Below are 26,662 nucleotides of genomic sequence, written 5' to 3' on the forward strand. Positions count from 1 at the left end.
GATTCTGCAGGAACCGCAGCCTCACCCCACTCTGTACTGATTTCCATTGTAGCAGGTGGAAAATGCAGACGTACCTTGCACTGGCTAAAGTAATTTATTAAATATGTGCAATAAAAATAACTGACATTTAATATACAAGTGACTCCTTTTCTTGATAAAATCTCTCAGATTTCAATATCAGATTTGTTCATCCAGCACTTAGGAACATGCAGTCACTATAAATTGCTCTCTTGGGGTAGTGGAACACCAAGAGGTTTTTTGGGATGAGATCAACCCCTGCACACATGGACAGAAGCTGCTCTGGAATCATCTCCACAGTGTCACATGAACATGCCTCCGCTGACACTCAGGCACAGTTCAAATGGACAGAGATCACACAGAAACCAGCCCTGAGCTCAGGACCATGCTCTTTCCCTTCTTTCCTACTGAGGGCCCATTGTTGCCAAATCCAGGTTTCAGTCCAACACTTTGCAGACCTTCTTTCACTGCCCAGATCTGCACCTGTGCAATAGATTTTCTCTGGAATATTTTGCTCAAAACTTGGTGGCACAGCACCAAACCTCACACTGTTTTTTACTCCAGTTTATTTTGCCACTGCAGCAAAAACAGGTTGTTAATTAAGAAGCAACCCCAGTAAATCCACCTTTAAACATTACACTAGTGGTACTACTGTACTCCAAAAGGGTCCTTTCACATGCTAAAAAATTGCCATTTTATCACTGATAAGCTATTTCCTTATTGTACCACAGAGTAGTTTTCATCCTTACACTTCTGAGTAAGATCAATGGTTATTTTGGGATATTTATTATTTATTCAGCCTACAGAATCAGGCTCTCAAATAGGAACCCATGTCACCAAAGGGAAAATAAAAGTATCTATATATATGTTCCTAATGTGTGTAAGTATTGAGATATGTATTTGGAAGAGCTAAAGAAAAAAATTAAGACAAAGATTTTTGAAATCCAAACACACTGATCTACCTGGAAAATCCATAAGCTGGTAGGCAGGCTGCAGGCAAACTAGAAAAACTGTATTACAAAATCAGCTCTGTATATACAAAACAACACCACAAAGTCACTCCATGGGAGCAAAAACCCCCAAATTTCCCCTCATATTATCATGTTCACTCATTCTTGTGCCCAAGGTACCAATTCCACACTGGAAAGCAACTGGAGTATTACAGGTAGAGATGTAAGAATTGCTGCTTTGGTACAAAGCTTCGTGCATTGAGTCTTAATAGACTTTGTCTCTCTGAAGCTTTGAAAGACACGTGCTCCAGTCTGTGGATGGTTATTTTAATCAATATCTAACTAGAAAAGCTCAGTATTTGAGCTGAAAGTGCACTAAAGCAGGCAAAAACATCTAAACTTACTAATTCAAGCCCTTCAGGACTCAACCAAGATTATTTTTTTGTTTCTGTGAGTGGCCGTTTTGTGGGGATACAGACTTGGAGGGTTTAGTTTAACCCTCCTGCCATGGGGGATCATAAGGCACTTGGTGCAAAGTGAGAGAGGCCACAATGTCCTGTCCCTTCCTGCACAGTGACACAACACAGGAAAACCTCCAATCAGCCCTCTGGTTTTTTCATTAGGTGATAATTCCTGGGATTGTGCTGTGCTTTGGGTACAGCTCTGCTGCCTTTAGAACCCTAAATCTGACATACACATGAGGCCAGGCTTTTCCCACGTGGCTCCTCTTTCTTGAGCACCTCAGGGGACCCAGGGAAGAGACAATTCTCCCCTGACATAATTATCATGCTTGAACCCATTAAATTACAGACATGAGATTGGAAAAGAGAGCAGTTATCTACCAAAATAATGTTTTTGTCCCAGAACATTTGGTATTTCCAACATGAGCACTCCTAGGAGCAAAGCCCAGTGCTGCAGTGACAGCAACGCCACGGGGATCACACCAGGCACTGCTCAAGGCTAAAAACAGCCCCCACAAAATATGATGCAAGTTGCCCACAATTTTTAAATGGCTCTGAACAGCCACATGCCCAGTTACGCAGACAAAGGAAGAAATACTTGTCCTGTCATCGCTTTGAGTATGTTTTGCCAGTGCTTTTATTTGGGCCCCCTCGGGCTCTGATCTTGCTTCCTATCGAAGGAGGTTGTAACTTTGCTCCTGAAGGACCCGGTTTCCTCAAATAGTGGCTACCTACTTTGGCTGTGAAGAGAAAAACAGAGATCATTATTGCAAGCACATCTAGTCCCAGGAGTGAATTTAAATCCACCGTTCTGATTCCCAAGACCTGTTAAGTCTGAATGACTGAAGCAACAAGAAGCTGGCAGGCACTGAGCCTCAGCATGTTCCACACCAGCAGTGGTCAGGCTGGATGGTCAGGGTTCCTCTCCTATCTCTAAGGAATATCTATGGAATCAGAGCTTACCCAGGCAGGATTTGCTTCTGTTCCAAATCCTAAGCAGCAACAAACTAACAACTGACTGGCATCTCATTAGCCAGCACAAACAGCAAAGCTGAGGACAGACAGGACTGTGGATCCAGTTTAACACCAGAAAGTGCTGAGTTTAACCCCTATGATTCATTTGGGTCAGGTGGAATGGGCAATTCCCCAGCTCTTCACAGGAACCTGGAATAGTGACATGCAGATATGAGCAGAGCACAGCTCAGAGCAGGTAAACTCTGAACACACAGCTGACTAAAAAACTCCACAGAGTCTGAAGAAGGAAAGGTTTGGATGTGACTGGCCAAAAGTTCTGGTGCTGCAGGCAGTTTTAACTTCTGTGTTCTGGAAATAAAAGGATTTTCCATGCTCTTCATAAAGGCAGCTGTTGAAAAAAACACCACCTGACATCATCAATGTCTCTTTGATGGCGAAAATGCTGCACAATGATAAATCTGTCCTGAGGTTCCTGAGTCTGGACTGGAAAGGAAAAGCAGTGCACAGCACTCATTATTCAGTTCACCCTGTAATTAGGATCAGATTAGCAACCTTTGATTGGACACTAAAAGCTAAATCAGGCTGTAGTTCCCTGTGTCAGCGTTCAGGAGCTTTCCAGAACACTGTTCAGCTGATTGTTCTATTCATGGTCATCCTGTTCTGCAGAAAAAAAAACACTGAACTGATCAACTTATCAAATCTGCCAGTTTTCCCCACCAGCTGAGCTCATGTCCTCTTTTTAACATGATTGTGATTGCATGATTTTGGGAATTTTCTCCCCAAGCACACTGCTCCAGCACCACCACTTAGTTCACCCAAATGCAAACCACAGGTTGCACAGACCCAGCTCTTGGGGATGAAACACTTTGCTAAGCAAAGGCAACACAGTAAAAAGCATAAATGTTATTACCATTAACTAATGTCTTACCAGGCTGCACCAGGATGGTTTTGTTCATGGGGGATGTCCTCCGCTGGTTCATTTTACAACCATCTTTGTCCATCAGGTGAGATTTCCAGGCCTGAAGTCAATTACAAAGAAGTGATAGTAAAACTCCAGCAAAATTAGTCAATGTCACATGGGCAAAATTATAAGAGTGTACAGACTCTATATCAACAGCACTTTAAGCTGCTTTTTCAAAGTATGAACTCCTTGCTATGAAATAGAAACTAGTACCCCCATTATTTTAATGTATCTTGAAAGGTCCATCATACAAAAACAACCCATAACAACATCTGCTCAGTGTGAAGGGTGGCCTCACCTCTTCTCCAGGGGGAAAGTTCTCATGGCACAAAGGGCAGTGGTTTGCCACATTCTCTGGTTTGGCAGCTGTAATTGTTTGAAAAATAATGCAAAAATTAAAAAGAGAGGGTAATTTCAGAAACTGAAGGAAGAGACACACAAGAAGAGAATTTGCATAGCAAGTAGCATAAAACTACCCCATGCCTAACCCAGTTCCTGCCCTGTAATCATTAACTGCTCCCAAAGAAGTCCGGTGTTTAATCATCTGCATCAAAACAAGATCAAAAGGAATCTTGGAATCCAGAATCACATAGACTGGAAGGAACCTTAATGATCATCCAGTTCCCCCTTGTCCTGTCATTCCAGGCCCTCATAAATAGCCCCTCTCCACCTTTCTGGTAGCCCTTTCAGCCCCTACTGGAAGGCCACAATCAGGTCATCCCAAAGCCTTTTCTTCTCCAGGCCATCCCAATTCTCTTGGCTTTTCCCCATAGCAGAGGTGACCCATCCCTCTGAACAACTTGGTGCTTCCTCTGAACTCATTCAAACAGCTCCTTTCTGAGCTGGAATAGTGCTGAATCTACAGAGATATGGAAGACACCCTCCAGTCTTCTCACTCACCCTCCCCACACACATTCACAGAGGCCAGCCACTGGAAAACTCAGGCATTTATCCCACATCTTTTCCCTCCTGAGGATTTACTTAGATCCCTAAGTCTGAAACACAAGCAGCCTGATTTGCCAAAGATTCCTGGTGTTTGAAAGTGTGAACCTCTGATGTTCCACCTTCCTGTTTGGAGCTACTCACCATGGCAAATCCTGCTCTTTATGTGTCTGGGCAGCTCATCCCTGGGCACAGCCTCTCTGCAGCGTGGGCACTTCCCAAAGCTGTCCCTTTTGTCACAGTCAGTCAGCAGGTGCTCTGTCAGGCTGGCGATCTCCAGCATCTGTAACACAGCCAGCAAGGTTTGTGCTGAGCTAACAGGGATGGGATTAAAATAAAACATCGGTTTAGCCTCGCCTTCCCAAAATGACAAAGAGAAAATTCCATTTCAGTCCACTTATTAACTCATTTTCTAATGCTGCTCTTTTCCAAAAGCACTACCCAAATCACACGGGTGTGCTCAGAATTCACCTGCCCAAGTGTTAAATATCTTGCAGTGCCTCTAAACCAGAATAACAACAGTCCATGTCTTAGTAGCTCTGGGAAGTTCAGTCTGACCTGTTTGCAGTGCTCACATCGGGTTAACATGGGGCAGTGCTTCCAGTAATGCAGATCCAACCCTTCTTCTGTGAAAGACTCATTCCTTTCACCACAAAAAATACACAAGCTGGGAAAAAAATACAAACATCAGTGACATCAGAGAGAAATGGATAAGCCCTGTTCCTTCTGTACCAAGCTGTTCTCAAAAACAGCCAATATCCTGAACAGTTTCTTTTCCCTGTGTAGAGCTGAGCTTAGGATGGGGCAGGTACTAGGTTGTAATTTAGGGTAAATACAACTATAGACCATTTTTTCTTATAGAATGATTAATTCCACAGAAGTTCTGAGAGCAGCTCACCAAGACTGGCTTTCCTGGCTCCAGAATTTCCAAGGGCTTCTTCTATGCCCTCCCCCTACAACACCATATTTTCCCCTTATTTCACGCTGGCAGCTGAACATTAAACCGTGGGTATTTCTTATCCCACAAGCAAATACTCAGAAAAAAAAAAAAAGTACAAAGTTACACTATCCAAGAACTTAAAAAAAAAAAAAAGCACCTAGTATTGCCTGGTGATAATTCCAAATCTGTTAGAAGAGATTTTAGTCTTTATTGTTTCACTGCCGAAGGAATTAGCTTTGATCTACTGGAAAAACGTTATTACTGTTAGGAGCTTACAGGTGACACCAAGGGCTTAAGGTGATTAGAGGCTCATCTCACTTACTTATCCAGGTAATTTGCAACAGAGGAAAGTTCCTCCTGAATCTCTGCCACTGTAGCCCGGGGGCTCTCATACACCTGGTAACCTGTAAGGAGACAACTATTAAACCAAGATCACATTTTAATTCATCTACACTTCTTAACTCTTATTTGAAACTACCTACCTTGATTCCCTGTCTTCTGAAAATCAGATTCTTTCTCCTACCGAACAAAGAAATTTAACTCAGAAGTTTGCCTTCCAGAGAGAAAGGGAATACATTATATTCTGATTTCTGTTTGGAATTTAAAATCTAGAAGCAGAGCCAATGCACTACAACATTTGTGCTTCTGGTTCTAGGGTAAATCTCTTGTATTAAGGTATTATTTTATATTATAAAGCTATTATTATATTGTTATATTATAATAATGAATCCAAATTTTACACTATGCTAGGAAAAACAATACCCCAGATTTTAAGCCGGACTGATGAGGAAGAAAGTCACACAGAGTATGTCTGGAGTTTCTCATTCTTTTTAATGAGACAACACCAAAGTTCATTATCTAAGTCCATGATTTCCAAAGAGCAAAGGATTAAAACGACCTTAAACTGAAATATGCTCACCTCTTCAGCTTCAACCTCTGCTTGGAACTCTAACTTTAGAGCTGGTGAGTGGCCTTTTAGAACTTTCATTCCTTCCTTTTTCTGTTTCTCTGCCTCTGTTGCTGCTTTTCTCTGTGCCTGGCAGGAAATACTCTGTCAGTTCCAAAGGCTTTGGAACCATCCCTCATACACAAGAGACTGCAAAACACGTCAGCACAGAACTCATGGTTGATGCAGGACAGGAAATGTCCTGCTTGGTTAAGTGATGGGTATGACACAGTGACACCTCCCTCTTCCCCAGTTCCCCTGCACTACCTGAAAGGAGCACACAGCACAGCCTCTGGGCTTACTTTCCCAAGGATTGACAGCAGAAAATCCCATTTGTGCATTTTCAAACTGCTTGTTCATCTCAGTATTCCTTTTTGTCTTTATTCCCAAGAGCGGGTACAGGGAACACACTCAGCTTTTGGCACTAAGGAACATGAACCACACACCCGAAGACACTCTGCTACCTGTGTCTAATCCAGCCATGAAATCAGGATACCACTCAGCCAAATGCCATGTCTGAAGTGGCCCTCTACATTCTGCCTCTCATTACATACCCTCATGTCAGTTTCAGAAGGTTTCCCATCGATTTTGGCAAACCCCTCAAACAGAGTTTTGTAGCGCATGGTCTTGCGGGCGCCGGCGTCGTCTGGGAGATATTCCAGCACGGCTGCCCTGTGCTCCCTGTACATGGCAAAGATGATCCTCAGCACCACCTCACGCACCTCCTGAGCCCTGTGCTCCAGAGCTCCCGTGGCAAACTGGAAATAATAAAAAAAAAATTATGTCTCTCTTTTCTCACGTTTTTAGGGATTGGTTTATTACTCCAAGACTCTCCTGCAGCAGGAGAAATCTTCCTACACGGCAGGTTTTTGCAAGCACTTTTTAACCCATTGGGGTTTTTTTCCAGATATTAACGTCTTGCTTCATAGAATCCCAGAATGGTTTGAGGTGAAAAGGATCTTAAAGTTCATCTCATTCCACCCCATACCATAGGCAGGGACACTTTCCTACTAGACCAGGCTGCTCCAAGCCCCATCCAACTTGGTCTAAAATTTCCAGCACTGTTGATCAAGAGAATACACCTCTTTGTGAATTCCCAAGCACTCCAAAAAAAAGCCAGGCAAGCCCCCAGAAAACCATCAGAAAATCCTTCATGTGCTGTAACCTCGACCTCTTACCTTCATGACGCTGTTGATGGTAAACCCAGAGTTTTCAGTCCCCATGGCTCCCAAGAGAGATTCCACCAATTCCACATGACTCATTGCCAGGTGTGTTGGGGAGTTTGGTTTTAGTGTTTTAACCAGGTGGACTGGAATAATCTGGAGAGGTTTTACTTCAGGGCACAGTGCTATTTCCTAGAAACACACAGAGTCAGTGAGCACGCAGATGCTGGATAAGGACAATTACCTGTCTCTGCAAACCAGAGTTTTCTCATCTTTGTAAGTCACTTGCAGTAAAGAACACAAGAGTCACATCTGCAGCAGCAGCAGGTACCCCAAGACTGCTCCAGGTGACCCTGATTTGGCAGGGGGCTGGACTGAATGATCTCCAGAGGGCCCTTCCAACCCCAGCTAGTTTGTGACAAATTTTGGTAAGATTCTGTGATAAGATGTAACACTTCACAGCACCCAACCCTGGTCTCACAATCCACTCTGATCAGGTGTTTCTCACTTATGAGCTCCCTAATTTGAAGGGAAACACCCACCTGGATGAAGGTTGAAGCCAGAAGACGAAGACGGGATGAAGAGTCTCCTGTTCTAGAAAGCAAATGTGGCAGTGTTTTTTCCACACATTGAGAAGTTTCTAGCTTCCCTAGTTGGTGTTTTGGTATATATTGGGTAATGATCATTTTTAGAAGTTTTAGGGAAGCCTGAAAAACCTAAGTCAAAAAGAAAAAGGGAACACTGAGCAAAAATAACAGAGCCCTGTTTTCAGACAATACAGTAAGATCCATTCTTAATGTGGAATTACAGTAACACCCTTAATGGAAGCTACTTCAGACAACTGTCTTCCAGAAAACCTGTCGCTAGAACTTAGGTGGAAGGCTTCAGAAATTGTTTCATAGAGAGCACCCTCTCAATTTTCTTCTCTTCTTCTTACTTAAGGTTTATTTGAAGCCCAAGTGTCCTTCAGCTAAGTGCAGCCTCTTGAGCTGGAAACTAGAAGTTACTCCATTGCTGTATTTCAGCTTCAGCAAAGAAAAAGGATCAACCTCACTGCACATTTACTGTATCAGCTCATGGCTCAGCTCAGTTTTCTCCATCTGTTCAATGCCAGACATTGCCCAGTTGTTTTAGGAGTTTTGAGAGGCTTTGTTTTGATTCTGGATTTACTCAACAGTGGATTCATAAGCTATTTGTTCAAAGTATCCTAACCCCATGGTTCTGCAGTTTTGGCTGCCAGTTCTTCACTGGAGCATCAAACCTATCCCCACTTACTGAAGACACGGTGTCCTTGATGGCCCTGCTCACAAGGAAAACAGCAGCCCTCAGCATGTTCCTTAAATCCTCCTTTGGAGTGTCCACTGACACTTCCATCAGCATCTTGTACACAGTCAGTAAAGCATCTTCTCGACACGACCAAGTCCTGGAATACGCTCCTGAAACCTGAGCACAGAACAAGTCTATCTCTTAAAAGGCCCCTGCAAATATTTCAATACATATTTGATATTTATATAGAGAACCAGCCTCAAAAGAACATATGAACTGAAGCGTGAAACCCCCAGGTGTTCCCCACAGGAATCTGGCTTTATTAAAAGCACACATTTTCCAGGAACAGTGAGGGTTTCTTTCCCTGGAAAAGACAGTGGCAAGCTGTGGGTTTTCTGGGTCCATACCCTAAAGCAGCCTGCTGGATCCTGTCTGTTTATCAGCACATCAAGTATTGATCATCAAAGCCACAGATCTGTAGAAATGCTGTAAACAGGCATCCATAGAGCCAAGGTCAAATTTTAAGCTCAGATTTTGAAATAGCAGCTCTGAACAAATAAAAACCTTCTCAGCTCAACACAGAGCACAATAACCCATGGGTTTGCTGGGTTTCGGGTTTGTTATACTGGTTTTTACCAAAGTCTCTCCAAAAACTTCCACAACAGGGCTGGCTTCCCTCAGTGCCTTCTTCATGAGTGGCTCAGGCTCTCCAGTATTGCCAGTCCTTGGAGTGTCACCCATGTCCTCTTCAGTCACCTCTGGCTCAAGGTAGGACACAGCTTCATCCACCTGCTTGCAGACAGTCGGGAGAGGCCTCTCATCGTAAGGTAAAAATTCCATCTAGCAGAAAAAATAAAATCCGTTGTTCTGGAAATGACTCAGATGTGGTTTTATCACTATTTGGATTCATCTCGGTGCAATTTTCTTACATCAAAGCAGCACCACTCCCCAGTTAACCATGAGAAAAACCACATTATTTGGAAGGTTGGACATCAGATTGTTTGCTCTGACAGGTTTCTGCAGTAACAGAGGGAACACTACTCACATTTTCCTTGGAAAACACTTCCTTGGAGGTTGTGGGCTGAGCCCGAGGAGAAATAGGAGACTGGTAGGGAACAACAGTCTCAGAAGAAGTGGGATCCACCAACTGCTCTTTCAGCACAGGCTCTGCCCTCTGGGGCTCTTCTTGGGGTGGGTATGCAGGCTCAGGAGGGGAGCTCTGGGGGCTCTCAATGCCACTCACAGATCCCAAAGGCAAGTCAAGTGGCTTTCGGATCTGACAAACGGAAGAAGACTTTTACAGCAAGGCTAAAAACGTGCTAAAATCAGTCAGTACAGCTACAACTCTGACAACGAGCTTCTGGGGATTTCAAGTAAACATTGAACATGGCTCACACGTGTGTCATCATTCCCACTGGATGCAGCTTTATTAAACAGTCAGAAAATAATTCCGTGTGGGTGCATGTGTAGAGAGATTATAAAACTTCCTGTTCTGAGAACACTACATAACTGTACATATGTAAAAAATCACAGAGATTCTGTATGGTTAGCCTTGATACCAGCCTAAGCCTCCTCCACCCCTCCAAAATATGAGAAAGTACCTCATTCATCTGCACCAGACAGTCTTGAAATTATGCAAAATATTGAGGATTCTAATGCCATTTTCTTGAGACCTCAACGGTTTAATGGGATTTTATGGAGAACTAAGCACGTTCATAAAACACCACGCTGAGAGTCTTAGGCTGGAGAAATCCACAATCCAAACAGAAAACTGAAAAGCTTTAGTAAATCTCAAAATTTCCATTAACCTGTGAATGAAGTTTGGTTGCTCTGCCATTTATACTTAGAACACCCTCTGGGGTTTGGACTAACAGCACCCACCAGCAGTTGTGCATCCAGGAGGTCATGCAGCTCCAGCTGCTGGTACACCTTCAGCCTGTACTCATCCATCTGCTCCTTCTTCTTCTTGGCAAGGTCATAATCCTCCTTCTCTACCGCATAACGCTTCTCCACCTCATACCGGCCCAGTCGCTCGCCCACCTAGGATTGGCAAAAACCACCTTGGAATCATCTTACTGAACATTCCTTGGAATCACCTCACTCTACTTGTTTAATAGCTTCCAGCCAAATTACTCTGTCAAGCTACCTGATTTTAAAATTATTCTTTTGGGAAATATATCAAAAATCATTAAGATTCCATATCAAAAATCATTACGATTCCACACAAACAGCAAGGCCCTGATGAGCCACTGGAGCTCTGGAGCAGCTCTGCTCCACTTAGGTGTCAAAGATGTTCCAACAACACCTTCTGCAAGTCTGCAATGGCCTGTTTGAGCTTCTTGGCATGGTCGTAGCACTCGAGACGCACAGCTTCCCGCTTCTTCTCATCCAGCTTCCGGATTATCTGAGCCACTTCTGGGTCCTGGTACATGTCAAAGGCCAAATCGTCCAGAGGTGAAATGGAGTCACGTTTCCTGAAGGCATAAAATGAACAAAGGAAACCACAGTAAGGCAGGCTTCTCTTTTCATTAGCAGGGAATGAACAAAACACAGAGATCAACAACTACTTTGCGCCAAGCAGAGGTTTTGCCAGGGTATAAGCAAAGAACATCCTTACCCAAGGTAAGTTCCATCTAAGGCAGGGTCATCTGATTTGATTCCCAAGTAGTGATCTATCAGCTTCTCTCTGGAAGGCTTTGAAAGGGTGGAGGAAAAAAACCACCTTAATGCACATTCACCAATATCAGGTGTGCATTCAAGACAGAATTCTGACTTGCCACAACCAACATCAGCTCTGCAATGTAGAGCATTTATGTTTTGGGGCACATTGGAGCAAGAGAACCTGGAGACACTGAGAATTAAAATGTCCCAACTAATTATATTTTAATTTTTGTATTCCCATTTTAGGCTCATACACAAAAAAAAAAAAAAGATTAATGCAACACATCTCTACTAAAGCACAAAACTGGCACAAGAAAGGTTCGTCCCATTACTCCAAGAACCTGTACTTGAAGAAATGGAGCAGCAGTGAAAGGACAGGGAAGCTTTGGACTTACACTGGTCATGCTGTCATCGCCATAGTCTGCTGGATCCCCAATGATGTTCACAGCTACCAGGGCAACCTGCAGAAATTCACAGGAAATGGAAATATGTAAGCTCATTCCTGTTTTCTTGGAACAAAAGCCAGGGCCATAGAAGCAGACAGAAGCACCGTGTGCTAAATGTGTCTCCTGCTCCATTGAAAAGATATCATCAAATCTACAACTCCATTGTGCTGAAACAAGTCCCAGCAGAACTGAGGCAGGTGTTTGTGTGTCTGTACCATGGTGGCTATGCAACATCTTCACTTAATGCCACAAGAGGCCCAAAACACTCAAAAGTGGCTTTGTGACCCCAAAGGTGCTGTCAGAGGGAGTTCCTTATCCTCAACACAGACCCTGCTGTGTGGGCTAAACCTCAGCACAAACAAGAGTGACAGAATATGCTCTTGACTCGTTTATTCTGCATGAGGTGCATCCACCTGATCCCAACTCACATCTAACCTGTTATTTGTGTTTTGTGCTTTAAAATAAACACAGGAGCTTTCAACCAACATTTTTTACTTCTACAAATCAAGGGAGCAGATTTCTGTGCCTGGTCTTTACTACGGAAGTATCACCTGGGTTACCAAGTAAGGACTTCTAACTCACCTGCCCATACAAGTTGTATTTGTTGACATAATTTTTATGGAAAATCAGCTTCAGGTACTGGCCAACTGCATCCATGTACACAGATTTCAACTCTCGGGCTCTGAAATCAGTCTTCTCATTGTCTGAGAGAGGGACATAACTGGGAAGGAAAACGTAACACATGAACAAAGGATACATCCAAACACACAGGTGGATTTCTGACCCCCAGGTTTAAAATTCCCTCGTAACTGAAACAGTGTGTGCTGTCCCCTGGCAATTCACCTGCATCTCCAGCTTTGTCACAGATCTACACAAGTCCAGGATCTCTCTCACACAGCATGTCCACATTACACACAACCCACAGTGAGTATCCTTTTCCCCTAAAGCTTTTCTGATTAAAACAATAAACTGATCCAGAACTTTCTGTCTCACCCAAGTCTCTGAAAGCTCTCTGATTGATATGGAGCAAAGTATTCAGGCAGACTTTCACTGATGTAGAACTCAATTTTGCTCGCAATCATGTACTGGTGAGCAAGCAGCTGCAGCTTCCGGATCCGACACCTCTCCACCAACTGCAGGATGATTTCCTGGGGGTACTGACAGAGCCTGAAAAAGACACAGTTTCTGAATTCAATCCTCATTTTAAAGCAGACTTCACTTCCAGCTTGAGCAATATTTAAATCATGGAACTTTCAAGTCGTTAATTGTAAGCAAACATAATAAATATTGTAAGAACCCCAGGAGTAGAGTGGAAATACTTTTCCCTTCTCTTTACTGCATGCATATGTTCAGGTGCCCCGCACATGTCTAGATGTGCTGAGTCAAATGCGTTTTTCATACTAAGCCAAAGAAGTTGCAAGACTGCCAAGAACAAAAACAGTTCCCATTTTCATTTTCCAGGAGTTTATTTGAACACAATGCAGCACCTTTACGTGTTAACCAAGGTGCCTTTTTCCCCCAGGATGAAGGTTCCATGGGACTAACGCAATTTTTTTTACTTTATCAGTTTGGTGTGGGATACTGTAAACTGCTCTGACTATGCCTGGTACATCTGCCACTCGTTTTAAACTTGGTGCTTCAGAAACTCAGTGCTGCAAGAGCATCCCCTCACAGTACCTGGGCGACCGCCAGCCGTTCACTGTCGGCGCGTGAACCATCAGCTCCCGAGCACTGAACCCATCCTCGTGTCCCGACGAACTGACCACGGTGAAACCGATCTTGTGAGGCATCCTGGGGAGCTGAGCTGGTCACAGCCAAGGCCTTCAAGCTTAAACTCATCCCTGGAAGGATGATAAAAACCCACTGAGGCACTACAGTCAAAGAACTGTATCCTGTGGTCTGTCAGCAGATGATGAGTGCAAATATATATTCCCTCCAATTAACACTGGCACCATAAATGTTCTTTTGGTGCAGGTTTGATTAGTGCTGAGCAAAACGAGGATTTGTATCATTTGCAGAGCAGTCAGCCAATAAATCAAACCTTCTAATCCAAGACGGACCTTGAAACTAAGAGTTCCAAATGCATACAGATGCAACCTGTACCAAACCTGTTACCTGCACCATGCTCTGTGTGTTGGAGTCAGAGGAACAAAAAGCAAAGCACAAGGTCAGTTTGGCCTCTTGGGGAAAGCCACGCACGCACCGCGGCTACTGCAGGGGACGAAAGCACCGGGACCACCGCTGCCCACCCCGGGCCCCGCTGGTGTTATGGTACCAACATCGGCCCCATCCCTCCCTCCCCTCGCCGGCCCCAACCCCGCAGGAGGCGCAGGCCCGAAAGGGTCACGGCCGCACCGTTCCGGGGGGACAGGAAGGACGGGCGGCGGACAAAGCACGCGGGTAGCCTGGCGGGACCTCGGGGGCTCCCCGGGGCGGAGGGAGAGGGGAGAGCGGGGGGAAGCGCCGGGCCGGGCCCCACCTGGCTCAGCGCGGCCCCACCGCCGCTCTCATGGCAACGCGGCCCCGCCGCGCAGGCGCGACCGCCCCGCCGGCCTCGGGGCGCCTGCGCGGGGCGGCACCGGCACCGACACCGGCCCCGGATCGGCCCCGGCCCCGGGCGGGGAGCGGCCCCGGCCCGGCCATGGCGGAGCCGCTGCGGCCCTTCCGCCTGCGCGGGTGCGCCGGCCCGCAGAAGTTCGGGGTGGCGGCCGGGAGCCTGCGCGGCTTGCTGAGGAAGGGCTGCCGGCTGCTGCAGGTGCGGGGCGGACTGGACCGGACCGGACCGGACCGGGCCGGGCACTGCCGATGGTGCGGGACGGGCGGGAGGCCGCCGGGTGCTAGAGGCACGGGACGATACCAGGCGGGGATGGTGCTTACAGATGCGGGGCGGATCTGCCGCTGCTGGACGGGACCGGGACTGCCGGGTGCCGCAGCTCCGGGCCGGGGCCGGGGCTGGAGCTGCCCGCTGCGACGCGTGCGGAGCTGCAGCCGCTGCGGTTGGGGCTGCTCGGAGCCGGGGTCCCGCCCGCCGCTCACCCGCCCGTGGGGCAGCTTCCCTTGGCAGGCAGCCGCCTCTGCCTCTACGAGGACGGCACGGAGCTGACCGAGAGCTACTTCCGAGCGCTGCCGCCGCAGACGGAGCTGGTGCTGCTGGGCCCCGGGGAGAGCTGGCGGGGCTGTGAGTGCGGGGCCGGGCGGGGGGCGCGGGGGCAGCGCCGGCCCCGGGGGCTCAGCCGGTGCCGCCTCACCTGCCCCAGGTGCCAGCGACATCGAGCGGCTCCTGGCCGCCTTCTGCAGCCAGCAGGGCGCTGTGGTGGAGGCTGCGCGGAGGCTGCTGACGGACGAGCGGGCTCCCCACAGGCAGAAGCTGCTGGCGGATCTCATCCACAACCTGAGTGAAAACATCCTGGCCGAGGACAAGGAAGACGACAAGAAATGGTTTGAAGGTGTGTTTGTTGCCGTAGGAAGCTGCTACGGGGGCTCCCAGGTTTTGCTCTGCTCTGAAAAGTCAGTTCTGTGAGTTTTGTTGCTCTTAAAGCAAAGGAGCTCTTCTGGCTGGTGGGACTGGGTACTTGCTCAGGGGTTCAGTTATCCCTTCCATTAGCACAGCACGTCTTTAGGTTTCTTTGAAGTATATGCACATTTACTATCAGGTAATGGTTTTTTAAAATGGTGTTCCCTATTGCTTTAACAAAGATAGCTCTGGAATACACTTTCCCCCATTAATATAAATCTGCATTAATGATGTTTTAATGATTTGCTAGTAATATATGGATAACTTGCACATCTCTGCCAGCTACCCGTGGTTTATGTTCTCTTTACACTCTGCAAGTCTCCCTTCCCGTTCCCAAGCCATTACTGCAGTTCTTCCCCAACAATTCTGTTTTTCTTTCACAATCTCTTGGTGTTCCAGTATAACAATACCAGCTACTGCTCTCTCAGCAGATGCTCTACAGCATCCTTTGTGCTTAAGAGCAGGATAGTCCTGAACCAGTAAAATAAAAATAGGAATTTAAAAAGACTGTACAACCTGAGTCAGTGGAAAGCTGAGACGAAATCCCAGCTGGGTAGGAGCTGTGCTCAGGTACAAAATAATCTCGTTCCCTCCAGGGCTGGAGTCTCGGTTCAAGAACAAATCCAGCTACCTGCGGCACAGCTGTGAGAGCAGAATGCGGGGCTACATGAGAGAGGTAAAAGTTTCTGTTGAAGTAACTTTTGTCAAGCTTTAACAGTAATTCTGTGGCTGTAGGAATATAAAGTACTTCTACAGAGTAACATTGTGATTGTAGAAAAGAGCCTCAGGCTGCCACAGGAACTGAGGAGTGATTGCTGGGTTTCCCCCCTCTAGGTTAGTGGTTTTATTTCAAACGTTCATCCTGCAGCACGAGATGCCTACAGAGGGATTATTGACCTGATGGCAGATAAACTGAAATCTGTGAAGTACAACGGGTGCTACTTTGACAGAAGGGAAGAGGAGGAGGCAGCACGCCTGTGCACCGCAGAGGGATGGTTCTCCTGTCAGGTACCTGCAGCCTTCCTGAAGAATCACAGAATGGTTAGGGTTGGAAGGGACCTTAAAGATCATCTCATTCCACCCCTGCCATGGGAAGGGACACCTTCCACTAGCCCAGTTTGCTCCCAGCCCCATCCAGCTTGGCCTTGGACACTTCCAGGGATCCAGGGGCAGCTACAGCATCCCTGGGCAGCCTGTGCCAGGGCCTCCCCACCCTCACAGAGAAGAATTTCTTCTGTATACCTGACATAAACTTCCCTTTTTTTAAGTTTGATCCCATTCCTCCCTCAACATCAGAGGAAGGAAACAGCTTCCTGGGTGCAGTGTCAGTCTGGGGGGGATGTGGAGTGCAGGATCTCTCTGGTTCACTAGCATGTGGCAGGACCACGCTGTAATGACAAGTGTGACATCTTTCACAGGGACCTTTTGACAGAGATGACTGCCCCTGTAAGCATTCCATCAACCCCTACAGCAACAGGGAAAGCAGGATCCTCTTCAGCACCTGGAATCTCGACCACATGTATGTACAAAGTGTTAATCCAGATCTACCTGCTTCGTGGCCTTCAGCTTCATGAGAAAGGTTTAGCCTTAGTCCCTTCCCGTCGCTGTGCAGTCAGCTCTGCTATGAATACGTTGTGAGAAAAGGTGCTGGGATGCTGCAGCTGTTCTGAGAACAAAACCCTAGAGACAGATGAAATGCTGCTTCTCATTAGCTGCTTTGCTTCTGTGCAGATTTTCTTTGTATGGAAGCAAACCCCTCCTCACTGCACTACCCGTGTGAATTCTCCTCTCTGGCAAAACCCCCTCTGACCCATTTCAAATGTTGGTGTGAAGCAAACAAGATTTGCTAAACTAATTTCCTTGGGGGGGAAAAAAAATCATATGCATAGTTATGGAGAAAGAATTCCAATTCTGCCTGGCTCTGAAAGGAAGATGGAGGCTTGATTATTCTGAAAAAACTCCTGATGGCAATATTGTTTTTCTCTTTTGTGTCCTCAAGAATTGAGAAGAAACGTGCTGTTGTCCCAGAACTGGCAGAAGCTGTCAAAACACGAGATGGGAGAGAAGTGAACTGGGAATATTTCTATCAGCTGCTGTTTACCCTGGATAATTTAAAACTCGTACATATTGCTTGCCATAAGAAAACCAATCACAACCTCAGCTGCGACAAAACCAGAATTTACAGAAAGAGGAAGCAAACCTATGAGATTTCCTAGTGCTGTCTCTGGAGGGGACCTGCTGCTTTTTTCAATCATGTCAGTCTGTTGTTTCTAAATAGCTCCTCCAATTTCTTAAATAAGAACTATTTGAGAGTCCCTGGCACAAGATTGGCTGGGTAACCCAACCAGAGCCTCACAAAGCACGCTCCAATATCCTTTTAATTCTCCTCTCCTGCCTTCCCACTCCTTACAAGCTTCCCTCAGCTTAAATCAAGTGTGATAAAGGTACAAAATGAGCCAGAGGCTGACAATGATTCTACCCTGTCATCTCTGGCCAGCGTTGGCCCAAAACTCACAGTACATGGAAATGAAACTCAAGACAGAACATTTCTTAAAAACTAACCTGCAGGGGCTCGTAGCCTCCTGTTCCTCTGGAGATTAAGCCAAACAAAGAAGGATTTAGAATCATGTTTTACTCTGTGCCTTTTGCAGGTAGCAACCAATGTACTTCAGGAATGCCAAAGGTGATTCAGCAGCAGAGCTGCCAACTCACCTGTGCCAAACTCCTGCCCTCATCCCCACCTGCCCCTTGCCATTGCTTCAGACTTGCATCTCCCAGAAAGAAAAGCAAGGCCACAGCATATCCCTGCATTTTTGCTTTTCCCACCTTTGTTTGCCATCTTCCCTGCTGATTTCCCTCTCCTTTCTAACGCTTTCTGCCTCTTCAACTTGAGTTTGCTTGATGCACCACCAGCAGGGACAGCTGTAATGATCATGTTTACAGTGATGTTTACCCACTGCCTTGGAAAATATTGCTTTGGTAAAGCATTTCCTACCTCAGATCACAAATCAGGAATAGTTCAATTTTTTACTTGAATTTTTTTAAAAACCAGCTGATAGGAACTGAACTTTTGGGATTGTCAATGTAAATCGTGTGAACTTTTTAAATAAAAAAATGCCTCCACCTCTGTGTGTGTATGAGTATATGGAGATGCATGAGAGATTAATCAGGTGCTATGGAGCATGAAGAGAAATGTGGTCTTGAATTGAGCACCAGCTACTTTACTGCTCTGTAAATAACTAGGAAAAGCTGTTTTCCTTCATATTGTTGGTCCTGGATCGGTTAGTCCACATGGAATTGTGTGGAAATGGTGTTTCTGCCTGAGCCCCAAATTACTGGGTCTTAGAAGCTTTGCTACAGAGAGTATTGATTTACTTTAAACAACAAACTTAGTCCCCTCCCAAACACTGCAATCTGAGAAGCAAGGAGGTGCATTTTAAACACAGGATTTCTAATTCCACTGCATGCAATCGATCCTTCCAGCTTCCCTTCCTGCTCTGTTTGACACTGGAGAGGGCAGCACTGGCACAATTCTGGTGACAAACCCAGTGTCACCTGTGTGGCACGTGTCCCCCAAACTGCAAATGCATTTTGCACACTGAAATGAGTGTCTGTGTGTGAAACTGTCTTAGCTAGAAAGAGCCAGCAGCAAACACAGCACTGAAGGAATGGGAGGAGCTGCTGCAACACAGAGCTGGGCTGGAACTATGAATATGCAATTTAAAAATCTGGATTTTTCCGTGTTACAGAATTAGAGTGAAAAGGAGCCAAGAAATATCTTTGACAGAAACAATGCATCAGCTGGAGTGGAAATGGGAATGCATTACCATGCCATGCATATGCAATTTGTTTGCCTTACAACTTTTGAATGTTTAACAGGCTCTAGCTGTAGAAATTAATATTTATTTAAACCATCTGCTGATAACATTTTCTCTCTATTTTTAGAAACATAGAAGGAGCTATAACAATAAATATCTAGAAGCTTATTGCATAATCACACTTTCAAAGAAATATACCCACAAACACTGGGTGAATTAACAGTTCATGGAATTGGCTGAGGTTGCTCCTTTTTTTTTTTTTTTTTAACATGCAGAGGGGTCTGCCCCGCAGATAACGAAATCCAAGGGATGTTATTCCTTGTGTATCATCACCAAAGCATTTGTTTCCAAAATCCTTGCTGGAAACCAGCTGAAAATCGAGGAGGGACAACACTTGGAGCAGCAGGCGGAGGGAGGAGGCAGCACCACGGGGTGGGTGTCTGGGGAGCTGACGTGCAATGAAAACGTGCTGAACTCCCAGAGATGAGCACACTGAACCCACTCTGACATCCTGCATTTCATTTTGCCAGCAGAACTGCATTTTAGAGGTTTAACTGGTCTTGGGTTAGGTGTAAACGACCCACACAAGGGAGACCTTGTACCTTCTTTGTACCAGGGAGTCTGTTTGCTCCTTTATAAACTGGATGCCACAGACATCGCAGAATTAAAAGAAAAAGAACCTTGTTCCAGCATCCTTTTCTTGACTATTTTGAAAAAAAAAAAGAAAAAAAAAAAAAAAAAAAAAAGAAAAAAAAAAAAAGAGTGAAACCAAATACCTCCTCAAGATGGAGGCTCAAATTTACAAAAAAGCAATAAGAACTTCTATTTTCCCTGGGTTTTTTTCCCTAAATATCAGTGGTAAAGTGCTAAATTATACTTTATTTCCAAATCACTGAAAATTCAGTATTTGCCCAAATAATCACTGGAATACTGTATCTGCCAATTCCAGGAAAAAAACCTCTCCCACTTCTCTCCCTGAGAAAAGGCAAACAGACACCTCACGTTACTGACGCAGCCATCGCCACGTGGTCACAAAGAAAAAGAAGAAGGGTTTAATTTGTTTACAGTTTGTTGTTAGACAACATCCTCTTCCTCCTCCTTCTCCTCCTCTTCTTCCTCCTCCTCCTCCTCATCATCTTCCTTTGCGATGAAATGGAGCTTCCTGGCTTCTCGCCTGCTCCTCGTCACGCTCGGGAGCTCAACTGCCGGGAGATGCTGAAGAGAAAAGATCAAATCAACAAGGAAAAGTCTGTAGCGGCATATGGCAGAACTCCTACCTCCACCAGCTCCCATCCTCCCTCAGCTGACACAGGAACCAACCCTTGGCTTGGGAGCAGCGGCACAAACCCAAAGCTAAAGCTGTGGGGCTTTGAGGGGAGTCTGCCCAAACCAGATCCATGGGCAGTCTCAGGGCTGGCATTCCTTCCACTGGTGTGAGGAGGATTAGCAGTAAACAAATCCTCATTGCTCCCTAAATACCACAAGAAACACCTAAAAGATGGCAGCATCACTTGCCCCGAAGTTATGCTTGTTAAAGGGATTCAAATTTAAAACTCTGGCCCTTGGATCAGTTCAAAAGCTGAGGTAGACAGAAACCAGTTTCTATTCCAAACAATCCAAATGGAACTGGGTGATTCCTAAGATCCTTCCAACCCAAGGTGTTCTATGATTCTGTTAAGAACCAAAGACCAGCAAAAATCTATTTTGTCAACAGTACTGTGTCTCCATAATGTCATTACCAGTAAAAATACCTATCTCATGGAATTGGATAAAAAGTCTAAATAAGAAAGATTTTACACCTGAAATTAATTTAGCTGGGCAAGTAATTTCATCTCTGGTTGGAGACAGTTTTATCTGGGGTACAGGGCCCAACAATACTGGCCAAATTCGCCAAGAGTTTTGAGGGAAATCTTAAGCAGACCTGGGCTGAGTCTAAAGCAGGGACAGACTCATCATCTCACCAGCTCAACATCCCCAAAGAACCGGTGCACTGGCATGGGCTGGTTGCTGTCCTCATCCGAGAGGCCGCTGCTGTGCTCCAGGAGCATCGGCCTCCGCGGGCGATCCGCGTCCTCCGAGGTGGTCCCGTCGAAGCTCCCACAGCTGCTCTCCTCTTCACTGAACACATGGTAGTGGTGCAGATATCCACCCATTCTTAATGGAGCACCGCTGGATTTCACTGCCTGTGACCCCAGAGAAACACCGTGCTCCTCCTTTTCCTGCCTCCCTTCATCAGTCTCTGGAATGCTTTCATCTTTCTCCTGTTGAGTTATACTGCTGTCTCCTGGATCTTCTGAACCTCCATCCCCATCAAGAGTTTTAGGTGTTTCCCCCAGTGCAGCAAGGTTTCCACTTTCACATGTGAGTCCCTCTGGCTCAGATTTTAGACTGCTTTCTTCGCATTTCATCCTCTTTGCGGGTTGTCCTTCGGCAGCTTCATGTGATGAACACTGTTAAAAAAAAAAAAAAAAAGACAAGATGCTAAAGCTCACTTGAATTAAAGAAGAATAAAATCACCTTATCTCTTTAGTTGCAAAGCTGGCTTTGGAACAGAAGGGCTCCATCACACGAGTGGCATTTTGATCCAAACCTTCTAAGAAAAGTAATTAGTAGAAAGTGCATGTAAAGAGAGGAAAAGAGGAGCAGACAGCTTACATAAACCTCAACATACAGTCCTTCACCAGCAAGCGAAAAACACTTTGCTCAGAGAATAAACTAGCACCGTACGAGGTCAATCACCATGTTCTTATTTTCTTAAGGATGATGCTAATGGGAATTACTGTGCCAGGCCTGTCATCGCCCCGCAGGGTGAGCGGCTAAATCTGCTCTGTACTTCTGCACTGGCACAAATAACGTCGTGGGAGGAGCGGGAACGGCGATAAATTTACTTCAATTCTCCTCATAATTCCCACATGGTGATGCTCAGATTGTAGCTGTTGATCATTACCTGCGATCGATCCCCCCACTCTGTGACCGCCCGGCCCCGCGGCCTTTCCCCCCCACACCATCCCACCCGGCCCCGTCCCTCGTACCGGGCTCGCCGTGTCGGCTGCTTCCCCCGCGGGCTGTGCGGGGTCGGGTGCGGGGGCTGCCTTCGCGGAGCGCCGGGCCCGGGGCCGCGGCCGGGCCGGGCGAGCGGGGCCGCGGGTGTCCGAGCGCCCCCGACCCCGCGCCGCGCCGCCCGCCGCCATCTTGGGCCCCGAGCAGGCCCGCGCTCGCCATCTTGTGGAGCTCGGTTTAGGAACCCCGCGGCGAGCGCGGGCTCTGGGCACCGGGGAAAGGGCACCGGGCACCGGGCATCGGGCACCGGCTACCGAGGAAAGGGCTCCGGGCAAAGGGCTCCGGGAAAACGGCAGCCTCATCCCAGCCACTGAGGGCGGAGAGCCCATCGCCCTCACAGCCGGCAGCCCCTCGCACCCGGCAGCCCCTAGCATGGACCACAGGCAGCATCGCCTTAACGGCAGCCTTGGCAAAGTGAGCACACTGCAGCTCGACACAGGTCACAGAATGGGGCAGGGTTGGAAGAGACCTTGAAGATCATCCAGTCCCACACCTGCCCCATCCAACCTGGCCTTGGACACTTGCAGAGATCCAGGGGCAGCCACAGCTTCTCTGGGCAACCTGTGCCAGGGCCCCACCACCCTCACAGCCAAGATTTTCTTCCCAATATCCAATCTAAACCTACTCTATATCAGTTTAAACCCATTCCCCCTTGTCCTGTCACTTCGTGCTTTGGTAAATAGTCTTGCCTCATCATTCCTCTAAGTTCCGTTCAAGTATTGGAAGGCTGCAGTTACAGTTTCTGAAGGGAACTTGCTGACCTCCCTCCCGGCTGCTGCTTGGGGAAAAACCCAACCCCATCCTGCCTGGGAACTATGTAGCTTATAAACATTTGAAATCGTTTGCTTCCCATTGTGTCTCACTCTGGAGCAGCACTCGCTCCCATTCAAGACGTGGTCGGAGAGTTATTATTCAGATGTTCTTCTCTCTGCTTTCCACAGCCCTCAGGGAACAAATTATGTCAGTAACTCAAATCCCTCTTTAACTTCAAGGACTCTGAGGGTAGCAGATGAATTTCTGTGTAGTAAAGCACCCAGATTTAAGTACGTAATTATCCTGTCTGATGTTCCCGGGGAGGTGCTGCAGGGAGCGATGGCAGGTACCGGTGCCCTGACGGCCACGTCCCCACGATGGGGCCCACGGGCTCAATTCATCACATTAAACACAGCTCCTTCTCCAGTTAATTCAGTGCTTTGGGGATGCTGTGGGGATTTTTATAATTCTGTCCATCTGAGGGCAGAGGAGCTTGTTTCTTTATAGCAGCCTTTAATGTTCTTGCTCGTTGCAGAGCCGTCCCACGAGTCTCAGTGGTACCTATGCTCCTCTATCCAACCTGGCTGATTAAATGCTTGTCCATTCAGCCTGGCCTTAAAAAACAGAAGCAACAATTTAAATCGCGGGAATAAGTGGCAAGACTGTACCTATGGGGATGTTAAAAAAATTTATTTTTTCTCAAAAAAAGCATAAAATCCCTCAGTTAAACCATGCAGGTTTGGAGACTCGCCTGCACGTTGTTGTGCGATTTCCCTCAGTGCTCAGGGTCTGTCTGTGCTTTGTTCTCTGGGTGAGATAATTCATATTCTTCTCCAAAACCTCCTCGACTTGCTCCACTCTCTCACAGTGTTGTTGCTTGCAGCCATGGAATACAGATGATTGTTTTTATTAGGCAGTGAAAACTTACACTGTCTTGTAAACAGCCGCAGACTAAAACTGGCTGAAAAGCAGCATTTCTGCAGCTGGAAAACGTGGTTCTTGTTTTAATTTCCACAACAAACTGAAAATAGTAAAGGAAAATTTAATGTTGACAATTCTAATAGATACTTTTCACAACACTGCATGTTTCTCGGGTTTTTTGCTGCTTTGGAAAGCTGATGTGACTGAGCACTGATAACAGGGTGGCAAAGCCCTGAGCAGTCCCGTGGCCTTTGGTGACCTGGTGTGGGGTGAGATACACAACTACAAGCACATCAGACTCTGTGGGGTGGCCTTGGACACTTGCAAGGGACACAGCAGTTTAGATGGAGCAGGGATGGCAGGACTCCCTCCAGAGCTGTCATGTCAAACTCACCCTATTCCCCCCTTTAACCACCTTGTTTTGGGGGCAGGTGGTGACAATTTCACAGCTGCAGATGTTGCTGCATATTCTGAAACACAGCCGAGATAAAAACTGTCACATAGCGCAGGAAGCACCCGGGAGAGACTGCGTATCCCTCTGAGATCCATCCCCATCTCAGCAGCAGTGACTCCCAAGTGACTTGAAAGGCGACAGGGGGGCTGCCAACAGCCAACAGTCCTCAGAGAGAATCAGAGCAGCACGAGCTATTTACATTAAACCCACATTTCCACATAAAAGGGGGCTTATTCTCAATATTAAAAACAAAAAAAAAGGGTTATGTTAGAATCTGTTGTCTAAGCAGGCAGGGGAGAAAAAATAAAAAGAGGGGTTTGTGAGCTCCATCATTCCTGTGAAAACTGGCGGCTCTGCAGCAGCAGCTGATGAGCTTATGGAGCAGGAAGGGAGAGCCGGGCTGTGAAACTCAATGTGCAAATGAGCTTCTTGCAGCACTTGTCTTTGCGCCTGTCACTTGCACCAGTGTCCCTGTCTGTTATAATCCTCCCAGTTCATTTGGCTAAACATGACTGACATGCCAGGGACAGCAGCCAAAAAAAATGTTGCCTGTAAACATGCTGGCTGTTAACTGTTGAATGTGAGGTCTGTCATACTGAACAGCCATCCGTCAGGAGCGCTGGCTGGCCTTTTCCTGCCATGGGAGAGGTGGGTTGAGTTCAAGTGGCTGAATTCTTCTGGGGAAAAAGCAGGAGGAGGACCCACTTCCCAATAACGAGGACCAGGATCCTTGCTCCCTGCTGCATCCTTCTCTCTGCCTCCTCTGCCTCCTCAGCAGGAAGAGCTGGTCTTGTGTTGAAGATTTGAAGAAAAAAATGTTTAGCTGCTATTCTCTTCCATCACACGATGGTGTTGTGCCAGCTCAGGTAATGTTGGTGAGCATTGACGCTGGATGGGGCTCTGAGTAACCTGGTCTATGGAAGGTGTCCCTGCCCATGGCAGGGAGTTAGAACTGAATGATCTTTAAGGTGCCGTCTAAGCCAAACCATTCTGTGATTCCGTGATTCTATGAACTGCCAGTTTTGGGCCCCCAGAGGCACTGTCCTGGGAAATACTCTGGGACTCGATATCCGACCTAGAACTGAATATTCACAAGGATCTGCAGCCCTCCGATGCAGCTGCCCCGAGCATTGCTGACCTGAGGGCATTTGCACCACTCACATGGAATAAACCTCTAATTTCCATCACAGAGGAGTGCTCACATCGGGAGCTGGTGGGCTTTGACACAGAAATCACAGGGAATTTACAGTACATAACGAAACTTTATGCTTGCCATGTGAGAAATCTCTTTGAGTCTTATTTTGGATTTCTTGCAAGTGTTTTATCAAGGACCAAACATGGAAAGGCAGTATCTGAAGAAATTAATTAACACAACAGAGCTGTACGTGGGCTTTGTGAGAAAGAGCAACAAAGAGGAAACCTGTGACATTCGTTAATGACAAACCATAAGGAACATTGGAGAACAGCGAGTGCAGAGAATGCAACCCAGGCTGGGGAGCTGCAGTATCTGTCTGAGGGGCTGTTTGGCACTGGGCTTCCTGTGATGTGCTGGAGACCCTGGAGCCTCGCCAGGACTTTTCCCCAAACCCTTGCCTGGAGCCCTGCTGCTCATGGTTTTGTTTCCCTGCTATTGATGCACTTCTTGCAACAATCTCTGGTGTTTACCTGGCAAATCCTTCCCAAGGCACTTCCAAACACTGCCCAGTGAATTCCACCTGCCTCAGGTCTCCTGCCCTTCCTAAGCCCCTCTTGCTCCTGCCATATTGATCTTTAGAGTGTTTCACAAACTACAAGTAAATATCTCCCAGCACAAAGCGTCTCACTGGGTCCAAACCCTTACCTTTGCTCCAGGAGACTGATTACATGGATTTTAATGATTTACTGGCAACTTGGCTTGGCTGTTAAAAAGCATCAGCTACAGAAACCTTTTCCTGGCTCAGTTTAACGGCTGCTGTAACTGTAGCCGTGGGAACAGGCGCTCCCGCCCCTCCGCTTCCCGCTTTGTCACGTCGCTTTGCTACAGGCTTTAATTAGGGTTTAATTCCCATCGAACTCCCCGGCCGGGGCAGCAGCTCGGGCTCAGCCGCCGCCCGACGCTGGGGGTCAGTGTGAGACCGGCGGTGTGGCCGCGCCGCTCGTGGGCTCGGGGACACGGGGGACACGAGGGGACACGCGGGATGGGCGACACGGGGAGGTGCGAGGGATCATGGCAAGATAAAGGACACTGGAGGAACAAGGAGTTCTCTCCGTTTCTCGTAGGAGAGGCTCAGCCTCCACCAAGCCTATCTGCCCTCCTGCCAGGAGCCCGAATCAGGGAGACACAGGATGGTTGGGGTTAGAGGGACGTTATCTCGTTCCGACCCCCTGCCGTGGGCAGGGACACCTTCCACTGTCCCGGGTTCCTCCAAGCCCG

At 46.9% G+C, this 26,662-nt stretch overlaps 3 protein-coding genes across 7 annotated transcripts; 1 reads left to right on the top strand and 2 right to left on the bottom strand.

The window, feature by feature from the left end:
- Positions 1–21: 21 nt before the first annotated feature.
- CEP104 (centrosomal protein 104) lies at positions 22–14,282 on the bottom strand. 4 transcript variants are annotated; one of them, XM_066202849.1, is made up of 22 exons: positions 14,209–14,282; positions 13,407–13,570; positions 12,723–12,896; positions 12,312–12,450; positions 11,679–11,744; positions 11,240–11,316; positions 10,928–11,096; positions 10,504–10,662; positions 9,668–9,898; positions 9,259–9,411; positions 8,632–8,799; positions 7,899–8,072; positions 7,372–7,548; positions 6,748–6,951; positions 6,167–6,283; positions 5,730–5,766; positions 5,570–5,651; positions 4,866–4,974; positions 4,452–4,590; positions 3,664–3,731; positions 3,333–3,423; positions 22–2,169 (listed from the first exon to the last, which is right to left on the bottom strand). In XM_066202849.1, the coding sequence occupies exons 2-22, from the start codon at positions 13,517–13,519 to the stop codon at positions 2,036–2,038; spliced, it is 2,781 nt and encodes a 926-aa protein (XP_066058946.1). In that variant the 5' UTR covers positions 13,520–13,570; positions 14,209–14,282; the 3' UTR covers positions 22–2,035. The 4 variants fall into 4 exon arrangements, with proteins under 4 accessions (XP_066058946.1, XP_066058947.1, XP_066058944.1 ...); XM_066202850.1 differs by having other exon boundaries at positions 6,916–6,951; positions 9,259–9,462; XM_066202847.1 differs by having other exon boundaries at positions 9,259–9,462.
- Positions 14,283–14,338: 56 nt separating this feature from the next.
- Positions 14,339–18,366, top strand: DFFB (DNA fragmentation factor subunit beta). The gene is given in 7 exon segments (XM_066202851.1): positions 14,339–14,484; positions 14,781–14,986; positions 14,988–15,175; positions 15,840–15,919; positions 16,078–16,251; positions 16,662–16,762; positions 17,243–18,366. Coding segments are annotated over 7 exon segments (1,080 nt in total). The 5' UTR covers positions 14,339–14,370; the 3' UTR covers positions 17,460–18,366.
- A 1,433-nt stretch (positions 18,367–19,799) lies between these two features.
- Positions 19,800–22,260, bottom strand: CUNH1orf174 (chromosome unknown C1orf174 homolog). 2 transcript variants are annotated; one of them, XM_066202852.1, is made up of 3 exons: positions 22,094–22,260; positions 21,023–21,511; positions 19,800–20,276 (listed from the first exon to the last, which is right to left on the bottom strand). In XM_066202852.1, exons 1-3 carry the CDS (start codon positions 22,250–22,252, stop codon positions 20,136–20,138), a joined length of 789 nt encoding a protein of 262 aa, XP_066058949.1. In that variant the 5' UTR covers positions 22,253–22,260; the 3' UTR covers positions 19,800–20,135. The 2 variants fall into 2 exon arrangements, with proteins under 2 accessions (XP_066058949.1, XP_066058950.1); XM_066202853.1 differs by lacking the exon at positions 22,094–22,260 and adding an exon at positions 21,789–21,851.
- Between the last annotated feature and the right edge of the window lie 4,402 nt (positions 22,261–26,662).

Source organism: Chamaea fasciata, unplaced genomic scaffold (assembly GCF_029207755.1).
Source record: "Chamaea fasciata isolate MVZ Bird 193981 ecotype frontalis unplaced genomic scaffold, bChaFas1.0.hap1 SCAF_23, whole genome shotgun sequence".
NCBI classification, from domain to species: Eukaryota; Metazoa; Chordata; class Aves; order Passeriformes; family Sylviidae; genus Chamaea; species Chamaea fasciata.